This window comes from Malania oleifera, chromosome 2 (genome assembly GCF_029873635.1).
Source record: "Malania oleifera isolate guangnan ecotype guangnan chromosome 2, ASM2987363v1, whole genome shotgun sequence".
Classification (NCBI taxonomy): domain Eukaryota; kingdom Viridiplantae; phylum Streptophyta; class Magnoliopsida; order Santalales; family Ximeniaceae; genus Malania; species Malania oleifera.
Genome location: NC_080418.1, coordinates 145800105 through 145811055, shown reverse-complemented (window position 1 = coordinate 145811055; position 10951 = coordinate 145800105). Strand labels below are relative to the sequence as shown.

General features: G+C 36.1%; 1 protein-coding gene across 1 annotated transcript; it reads right to left on the bottom strand.

Annotated features, from left to right (window-relative positions):
* Nucleotides 1-4687: 4687 nt before the first annotated feature.
* On the bottom strand, nucleotides 4688-9379 carry LOC131147894 (uncharacterized). Its single transcript, XM_058097535.1, has 4 exons — nucleotides 8454-9379; nucleotides 6082-6365; nucleotides 5674-5904; nucleotides 4688-5486 (listed from the first exon to the last, which is right to left on the bottom strand). The coding sequence occupies exons 1-4, from the start codon at nucleotides 8842-8844 to the stop codon at nucleotides 4974-4976; spliced, it is 1419 nt and encodes a 472-aa protein (XP_057953518.1). The 5' UTR covers nucleotides 8845-9379; the 3' UTR covers nucleotides 4688-4973.
* Nucleotides 9380-10951: the final 1572 nt, after the last annotated feature.

Here is a 10951-nt window from a genome sequence, read left to right as displayed (position 1 = left end):
CACAGGATACCATACACTTTAATCACATCCACACAGGAAATATCATCCTCACAGGACTCACATCCACACAGGATACATAACATGACCTACATAGGCACCACCATCCACATAGGATATAACATGGCCTACACAGGCACCACTATTCACTAGTATCCAATCCCTATGACCTACCCCGTACTATTTCAGTAGAACAAACTCTTCAGGCCTGCCAATGTTCTACCCCAATATATATATAATGACAATATAACGAACTCCTCAGGCCTGCCAATGTTATATCGTGATTATATCTAGATAATATAACGAACTCCTTAAGCCTGCCAGCGTTATATTGTGATACACCCGAATAACCACACAAAATGACCCATTCACACACATCAAATTATTCATCACACAGTAATCACATTCAGCCAATATTCACAAGCAGCCAGTATCTATCACCAATCAGTATTCACAATAGCCAATATTCACAACCAGTTAAATTATGAAAGTTATATTCATGCCACACTATTTTTCCCATATATGATATATATATATATATATATATATATATATATATATATATATATCAAAAATCATTATTTTTCCAAATACCTAAACTGTTCAAAAAATTATACTTAAATATATAAATTTATATAATTGAATTTAACCGGTTCAAACCTAATAAAAACCTACTATAATTAATTCCCCTTACCTGCTCCTCGAATATTCAGCCCAAATCGAATTGGAAATGAAACCCCGTATTCCAAAAATCTTAACTTAATTAGTTTAACCCCAAGATATTTATCATTTAACATCTCCTAGGCCCTCACACTCCCAATACTTAATTTAATATTAAAAGATATCCTACTTACCCTAGTTTTGGAGTGGTGTCTTGGAACCCCAAACTGAAAATATGCTCCGCCTAAGATGCAGAGAATCTTCTTAGGAACCTTGTGGTGGTTTCTGATCGTCAATCAGGGCTTTAATGGAGCCTAAAACGAAGAGAGAGAGAGAGGCATGAGGACAGAGAAAACGTCGCTTAAAATGAAAGCAACCCTTTTTATAGGTAGGGCTTCGTCGACAAGACACGTGGATTCATCAACGAGCCAAAGAAGAACGTTCGTCGACGAAGCCTTGAGTTCGCCGACGAATCTCAGTAATATCTGAAACCTCTCTCGGTATTTCTTCGTCGACAAGACACGTGTCTTCATCTGTCTTGTTGACGAAGCCAATTGGTTCGTCTTTCGTCGACGAATTTTTGTTGACTCCCTTTTAAAAATCCTTTTTCCTTCTTTATTTTATTCATTTTTATTTTATTTTTTCGGGTTTGGGTTACTACAGTTAAAGTCCAGACAGTGTTGGTTCGGGTGACCGAACTGAGAGTTCAGTCTACCGAAAGGCTACTACTTGTTTCAAAATTCACAATTTTAATTGGTTCAGGCGAACGAATTACAAGTTCAGTCGACCGAAGCACGCAATATGTTTTGCAAACAACTCGATATCTTTTCGATTTTGAAATATATTGTTACCAAAACTTGCACAAACTGTCAAAATTCAAACCTAGGTATAAAAGGCTAACCCTAATTGTATTAGGGCAAGCAAGAAAAAGCAAACACATTGATTTTATGTTTGAAAAACTATTGTGCGCTGTTCCCTTTCTCCGAAAATATTTTTCTAGTTTTATACTTCAAAGTTCAAAGTTTTCAATCTAGAAAACCCAGCAAATCTCTTGAGCTTCGTAGAAAATATTATTTTGGGAGTATCATAGTGTTTTTACGTATACAAATATGCTCTTTGAGAAAGTTTTTCATTGTACAAAATTAATTTCTGATTTTTCTATAAATTGACGGTTCTAGTTGTGAATCGTTGACAAGCAAAAGGGGTGTTCTTACTTGAGAGGTGTCTCTACTTACTAAAGGAGAGAGGTGCTCAACCTACTGAAAGGAAGGATTAGTAAAATCTTCATAGCAGTTTGCTAGAGGCAAGGACGTAGGCATGGTTGCCGAACCTTGTAAAAAATTCCGGTGTCACTCTTTCCCTTATCTCATTTACTTTTTTAGTATATTTATATTGAAATATATCTGTTGTGTATGTTGTTAGTGGTTTGTTTCGATTTGTGAATGTTGTGAATGTCGTGAATGATTTGAATACTATTGTTCATCAAAATTTGTTGTAGTTACAAATATAAATATTGTGATTTAGCTACTAAAAATAGTATGGTGTTTGTTCATCAATAATTCAAAATATTATATAAATTATTTGGTGGCCAAACAAACTCTTGTTAATATTAATTTGCTACAAGCACTGTTGATAGAGTGTAGTTGATTACATATTAATATATAAGTTTAAGTTCTTTCATATTTAGGAATACTATTATTGGTATAGTTGTTTACTAAAAATATTTCCGAGGTGATTAAAATATTTAAAGCACGTGATAAATAAGTGTTAAAATTGATAAAGCTTCCGCACATAAAATTTTAAAATACCCAATTCACCCTCTCTTGGAATTACAGCTTAGCTTTCAAGCGTATCAACTTAGCTGAACTCAAATATGCCCCTACTCATAGCATCTCATAATCATATACATTTTGAGACTAAAAAATTCACATTTCTTAACATTCATATATAATGCGTCACCAACAAAATTTTTTTTATGCGATCTCAGTTTGCTGCCCTTTTACTTGCTATTACTTGTGTGACTTGATTGATTTGCCTATGTTTTGGTTCTAATTTTATAGAGCTAAATTTTTTTGATTTAGTATCAATTAATTTTTAGAGCCAAATCAATTCATTCTCACCCTATTTAACACTATCTTTTAAGCCCTTGTAATTAAATCCTCGTAAAGATTATGTTTAATAGTATTTAACTTTGGCGTAAAAAAAATATTAAGCATCACTAAACATTTATTTGTTCTCAAATCTTGATTTTAGTATTTAAAACCCCTTATTTTCCGAATATATTACGCACTTACATAATAAAATGAAACAAATAGAAGAGAGAAGGGGAAAAAAAAGCAATAGTTTTACATATTTCAACAATTTCCATGCGCTCTTGCAAATGTCTCCATCATATTATAAACAAAATGCATTAGAAATTCAATCATCAATTACAAATATATGTAGCTGCATACAAAATTTTTTTAAAAAATCATTATATAACAATATATGGATACTATGACTTCGTTCAAGAGTAGCACACAATAAGAGTCTTTTGGCCTAGAAATATATGCGAACCAAGTCAACTTTTGAGTCATTCAAGCATATGTGAGTCAAGCTAGCTCACGAGCAACTTGCGCTTGACATACTCGTTAGCTCGATTCAAGTTTAAGTGGAGGTCAAGTTATTCAAGTAGCTTGATGAGTCAAGTTCAAGCTTAAAACTGCTAATCCTGAGTGAAATTGAGCTGAAACAAGTTTTTGTAATTTTATACATTTTTCGTATTATACAAGTGATATGATATATTTATATATATATATTTACTATTATATATTTTTATACATCTATTTAATATTATTTATAATCAAATAGAACTCAATTAAGCCAAGCTCGAGTTTTTAAAATTTGTAGTCAAGTTCAAGTTTTGACAAATTAATTGGAAATCAATTGAGTTTTAATTGAGTCAAGTTTAAAAACCTCATTACGCTAATTCAACTCGCTCGAAGATACTTTACTTCGGGATAACCAATTATACTCTAAACCCAAATTCAAGTCGTCATTTATTTGAAACTACCTCGCTGCCATTCCAACCCTTCTCGAGAGGATTTCATCCACATATCACAATCCAAAGTGTATGGTTGACTTTTAGATGGATTTGCACAATGTGCAACACAATAATTATATTTTCATCAAAATCTACAACTAAATAAGTAAGAATTCCATATTCCCAAACACATGGTAAAGCATTCAATCTCCAAAAATTTTAACAAACCCAAAGAGAGAAAATCATAGATCCTTCCTCAACACTTGGCGCACTTGGAGCTTGAAAATATTAGGAACAGAAAATGGCGCACTTGGAGCATGAAAATATTAGGAACAGAAAATGACAATATGAAGTAATTCACTTTTTCATGTTTAATTATTGAATATATATACACACATGCGCGCACGCGCGCACACACATAATAAATCAATATAAAAATATTTTATACATGGCTAATATTTGATTTTCTTCATTTTTAATCATTTTAAAATAATTTATCATTTTTAATAATATTTGATATAGAAAGAATATAAAATGAAAAATAATTTTCTTTCCTAATTTTCTTTCTTTTTCTTTCCTGAAATAAAATAATGATCCAAACAGAGGCTCATCTCAGTTCCAGTGAGGGAGTGATCCCACAAACAGGTCTTCCATCTGGCTTAGCTAGGCACAACTTACTATTCAACATCAGTAAGCATATTCCACACCCTTCCAACCAGAGAGGGAGAGGAAAGCTCAAAACATTCAAATGCTCACAAGACATTACAGTGGCAAAACTGAAACTTGCACAGGTACTGATGATTTTGCACTCTACCCTGTGAATATTGCTATACCTTTTATTCATCATGTCAAGCACTCAAGCTAATGATGATGAACAGCCAAAGGCAACAATGCCTTTAGATATACAAATATACATACAACAATCTAAGAGAGGAGGAAAGCGAAAAGAGCGGGGTGGAAAAAATCAAGCCAAAATCATACCCAGTTGTTTGGAAGCGAGAAGTCATGGAATCTGAAAGAAGAAGAAGCCATTTCCTAAATTAAGACAGTTCGTACATGTTACATCCAAATTCTCACAAGACATATTACAGTGGCAAAACTGAAACTTATGTATTGATCATTTTGCACTCTACCCTGTGAATATTGCTATACCTTTTATTCATCATGTCAAGCACTCAAGCTAATGATGATGAATAGCCAAAGGCAACAAATGCCTATTAGATATACAAATATACATACAACAATCTAAGAGAGAAGGAAAGCGAAAAGAGCGGGGGGAAAAATCAAGCCAAAATCATACCCAGTTGTTTGGAAGTGAGAAGTTGTGGAATCTGAAAGAGAATTCCCCAGCAGTGTCTCTCTCAAGCTCGATCTCTGGCTCCTCTTGGACTTCATCATCTTCATAAAAGGGAACTATTTGATTCTCACACGGATGGTGGGCTAAATGAATTTCTGGTTCTGGCAATGGCACGGCTGGTGGGGCATTAGGGGCAGCGGCCACCCTTAACCTGGAGGTGTCTCTGCCTGGAGAAGAAGCCAATGTGCGGTCCCACAAAAACACGTGAATGAGGATGGCTGCAGTGGCATGCCGGTGCAAGGAGAGTTTCTGACTGAGCGAAACGGTGTCAAAACATCGGATGGCACCCGTCGAGGAAACCATCCATGGAAGAACCTTTTGGTTAGACACTCTTGACACCACAAGCAGCTTAGATGCATCTGTAGCTTCTTTGTAAAGATTACTGAGCCCTGACCTGGTAGCTGGTAAATTTTCATCCCCATCAATGACTGATGAAATGTACACGAATCCCTACCAATCAAAATTAAGCAAACATTAAGGGATGGATTCCTAGAAAATTTTCATCAGCATCAATGACGGATAAAATGTACACAAATTGGGCAAACATATAGAGATGAATGGATGTGCATTATTTCCATGCATAACAGTATATATCAAATAAATACACTGAGGGGCTGAATGGTGAGATGAAATAAACCTCTTCTGTGCGACTAATGGCAAAACCAAGCTTCGAATCATCTTCTCTCAATTTGATTTCTACTGCAAACTCACCCCCAAGGGGAGCATACCAGAGACGAACAGCTCTAACAACACCTATGTCTACCCCATGGTAATCTTCAAAACCGTACAGGCTTGCATTTGCAAGATTGGACAAATCAGACAATGACCCAGCAATGTTGACAGTGGAGGAAGCTGTCTCACCAGATATCTATGACAAAGTAGTAGAGAAGAAGAGGAAGCATATGAGCAATCTTCACGTAATGCTAGGAGGTGTGAGTAGCTAGGCTATATAATGGAAGAAGCAACATATAAGCAATCTATGCATTTCTGAACACTTGTCTTTAGACCTCTAGTTACTTTCAAGCTGCATTTTCAATTTAATTACCTTGGTAAGCAGGGACTCAGTATGGATGTTCATGAAAGCAACAGGGACCCCGGAGGCCTGAGATGCACTGAGCCATGCATTTGCCCTGGCAAGAGTATCTTCCAGGTCATTGTAGCGAGGAGCAGCCCGATCTGAAGCTTTTGGAAAGAGGAGTATGGATAGAAAGCAACTTGACTTGGGAACCTGTAGGAACTCCTGCATCCTTTTCTCCCAAGGATATGAGACATACCCATCCTGAAGCCGAGTCCTGGTTAGTGCACTAACAATCCTGGAGGCCCTTGAAGCTACACATCCCAATTACCAAATTATCAGCAGAAAAAAAAAGGCAAAAACAGAAGAAATAAAGACACAAATTAGTTTCTTGATTAACCCAAGGTCAGTTCTGGTGCAGATAAATTACTCTTAACAAACAAAATTAAACAGAAAGGCTGGAAATTGTAACAATTCTGGAGGCCCTTGAAGCTGCACATCCCAATTACTAAATTATCAGCAGAAAGAAATGGCAAAAACAATTCAAGACGCAAATTAGTTTCTCGCTTAACCCAAAATGAGTTCTTGTGCAGAAAAATTACTCAACAAACAAAAGCTAAACAAAGGCTGGAAATTGTAACATGGGTTCAACTGACAGAAAAAATCTGGACCAGCATCCACGGCTAATCGAACACAATAACAATTATCGATGGAATGCCTCAAACAACACCCAAGAAATTCTTTCCACAGAATTAAGTACAGATATCTCATATTAAGAAGACATCTCTATCCTAATCACCTAGAACTTACACGAATCTAACCAAATTTAGTGACGTTGTGTTTGGGAGCATGTATTTCGGACCTTAGAAATAGATTTGGGTGGATTTGGACAAATTTTAATACAATTTATATTACATCTTATCTAAATCCAATACAACTCCAAATCCAAGTCTTCTCCAAACATAGGGTGATAGTTTTAACAAGTAGCTAAAAAAACATGCATAACATGTTATTATAGCACAGAAAGTAATTCCTTGTAAAATTTTGGTTCCTGCTATTTTCCCTGTAAGCCAAGAATGAATATCAGAAGGCCCCCATTGAAATATGATGCAAATGGCTGAAAAACATAAATAACATATTATAGCACAGGAGGTAATTCCGTCTAAAATTTTGGTTCCTGTTGCTTTCCATATGAAATTAACTATTATGATTGACTTGAAGGAAAAAACAGATATCAGATGGCCCTCATTGATTTAACTATTTTTGGTTGCATGGTCAAGATAAATGTGGTTACTGTTGTTCTTGTTGAGTTGTCAACACACTTAGAGGTTGGTCCATTTGAAGTCCATATTTAAGGGGAAGATTTTGCGTGAAGAGCATAGTGCCTTTGAGACAGTGCTTAGTGCCCATGTTTTGATATATGAAGATATTTGTGGCGTTTCACATTACTATTTTTGTTCAATTTATATTTGTAGCTGAGAGTAGAAATTTGAAGCAGCCTTTTTAGACAGTATAGAGGAGATTTCCCTCCCTTTCTGTTTTGTTTCTTCTGTTTTTGCCGTGTGCACGCACAATCCTACATTTTTTTTCATAACAATTCTATTCTGAGCCATTCTGCCCATCCCTTTTCACTAGAAGCATTGTCTGCGCCTACCAAACTCCACACACCTTTTTTCACCTAAAAGAAGAGAAAGAGGGGCAGTGGGGAACAACTCATTTCTCACTAGTCCGATAATAAAACATAAAACGACTCCCACACATACATATTAATATTGCTGCAGAAAAAGACATCAGTCCTTGACTAAGACATGAATCTCCAGCAGCCTGATATTCCCATGAGCCTCAGTCTCAGTTCTCAGGTCAAATGTTCAAACCCGTCCAAGAGAGACCATTGGTGTGAAGACTGATAGCCTTCACATTTTCCAGGCAGCCAACAGAAAATGGAAACCCCCAAAAATCTAAACCTCAACTCTAAACTAGTCCAGTTAAACCCAGGAGTAAAATTGCAAAACCCAATTTCCAGTAGAAGCATCAGGAAAATGGATTCTTAATTTTTATACATGAAAAGGAGTCATGATGAACATAAAGGATGAGGGAAAATGAAAAACCCTTTTCCCTGGTGCCTTTAATTGTCATCAGAACATCAATGAAACCCTTAAAGATAAAAATATTGGACTTCGCCAAGAAGGAAAAAAAGTTGAAAAACTCCATTTCTGATGACAGCAATGTTGGACTTCACCTCTCTCTCTCTCTCTCTCTCTCTCTCTCTCTCTCTCTCATGAACTATTCTAACTAGCAATGCAGCAGATGCATCATAACTGTGAATTTGGTATGTCACACCAGCACAAGCCAAAGCAACAAGTAGAGAAAGAAAAGAGGGGGGTGGGGAAGGGGGAGGTTACCTTGCAGCTCGAAGCACTCGGCCTCCGTTCGATCAGAGAAAACGACGGCGTAATTGGGATCATCAATGGACCGGAGCATGTACTGCTTCTTACCGGCGGATTCGTTCGGAACAATACACGCCTGCAGCTCGGCGAACTCGGCCCGGCCGCGCCTGACTCGGACCAGAATCGAGGTCTCCTTGGCTTTGAAAGTGGCGTGAAGCTGCTTCTGCACGCCGCTCTTGCCGTTCTTGAACGGGGACTGCAGCCGGAGAAAACTTCCGATCTTCAACTCCTCGACTATGTCGCCAGTCTGGAGCATGTCGCCGGCCCATTCGCCGGCCTTGGAGCTCCCCCTTAAGCAGTCCACCGACAGCACTTGGTTCTCTGACGACGCCTGAGCTCGATCCATGCTCGATCATTTTCCCAATTCCAATACCATTGTTAATCTCACATCCAAACGGAAGTCAAAACAACAGGGAAAAGGGCAAAAACAGAGTTGCTTGCTCTGTTTGTTACAGTGGGATTGAATCTCGATTCTTGAGGGGCTTATAAGTAGAAATGAGATTTAGAAGGCTTGAATTCGGATAACGACTGTGGAATTATTTGATGAGTGCTTGTGGAAATCTCGATTCCGACCGAATGAAATGATGGGAAAGTAGTGGTCCTGTGTGATCTTGGAGAAGAAGACGACGTTCGTCGATGGAAGGCGAAAAGTCAATAATTTTAACTTTGAATATGCGTATTTTGGTACGGAAACGAATTTCTGGGAATCTTCTAAACTATAGAGTCTAAACTAGAGAGGGAGAAGAAGAAGAATTCAATTCCGAGGATTCATCGCATCAGTCTCTCTCTCTTTTTTTTTTCTTCCAGTGTGCTTGAAGAAGTAAGATCAGGTCGGCTCGGGGTATTGGTGGGTACAGGGGGCGATGCGTTGAAACGACGTCGTTCTGTTGGCAGTTGTCAACTTTCACCTGCAATAAATAATGGGTCGCTAAGGGGTGGGGGGCCACTCATGTATCTCTACCCACATTTTTTTTTTAAATATTATTTCATTTATACAAAACATTCGTGCCTAAATAATACTCAAACTTCGAACTTGAATTTTAAAAATTAAGTTTTTTATTTAAATTTTGATTGATTAAATTTTTTATGAGTAACACATTGAATTTTGCCACACGATTGAAGTAATTATGCGTTTTTTTTTCTCTTTTATAGTGCTAACCATAAGAAGAATTTTTCAATTGATTGATATTTTCTTTGTCGTGGCTTGAAAAGAAGGAAATTTGACTTTTGAGATTTTCCATTCTGTTTGACACTCTCATCGACCGTTTCCTATTTTCATTTTAGTTATGTCATTAATTGGTGCATTTAGCGAGAGATAAAAATCAATAGAGAGCTTAGATCCCAAATACTAAATTAGAGGACTTCTTACATGTCAATTGTCCTAGAGGAAAACATTTGGTCTTACATTGCCTATTTTATATTTGACACAAGTAGGGGCAAGCATAATTCGAGGAAATCCGAATTAACCGAATTAACCTACTAAAATTGGTTGGTTTGGTTTGATTAAGAACATAGGATCGGTCGGTTCGATTATAGTTTTATAAAGTTCGGTTAATCAGTTTAGTTAAGAGGAATGTTAATTCGGTTAACTGAAATAATCAATTTAATAATTTATTAAAATTTAAATATAAATTAATATACGTTAATTTGTTAATATGTTAATTAGTATTTGGTAAAAAATCTATAATTATATTATGTTTTTATTAATTAATTTCAAATTAATTCAGTTAACCGAATTACCCGAAAAAGGTAATTCGGTCAGGTTCAGTTAATAGATCTCATTAACTGAAAATTTTGATTAATTCGATTAATTAACTGAATTTGACTGAACCGACCGTTTGCTCACCCCTAAACACAAGGGTACATTATGTCACGAGTTTTTAAGACTGACTTCCATGTCGAGGAGCACATTGGAAGGGGTTTAACATCCCAAATGCATCTATTTTTTCCAGTTTGGAAACAAAAATTCAGAAGACCCAAAGAGAGTTTTTCTTGGTTAAAATTGACTACAACAACTTGAGGGCATTTGCATCATTCTACTCAAAAATTGAGTAAATGTTCAAGTTCCTTTTTATATAGGGTTTCCAAACATTTGTCTATTTGACTTTACAATTAATAGTTTGTCGGTCAATACCTTTCCCTTGAAATTTTGAAAAGTTGAGGAGAAAATCTCTAAGGAGAAAAAAAGTATGTCATGTTTGGTAGAGAAAATTAAATGGAAATGGGAATAGAGATTATAACATAATTTAAAAAGGAATGAAATGATCAGTCACATTTTATTGTTTGATCATGAATATAAAATGACTTGTTTCGATCATGAATATAAAATGACACTAGAATGAAGAGGACTTTCTCATATTTGATAAGACTAATTTCAATAATTGAGTGAAGGGTCGAGGGTTGAGGAGGAGGCTTAAAAATTTTAAAATTCAATAAAGAATACCTAAAAGTTA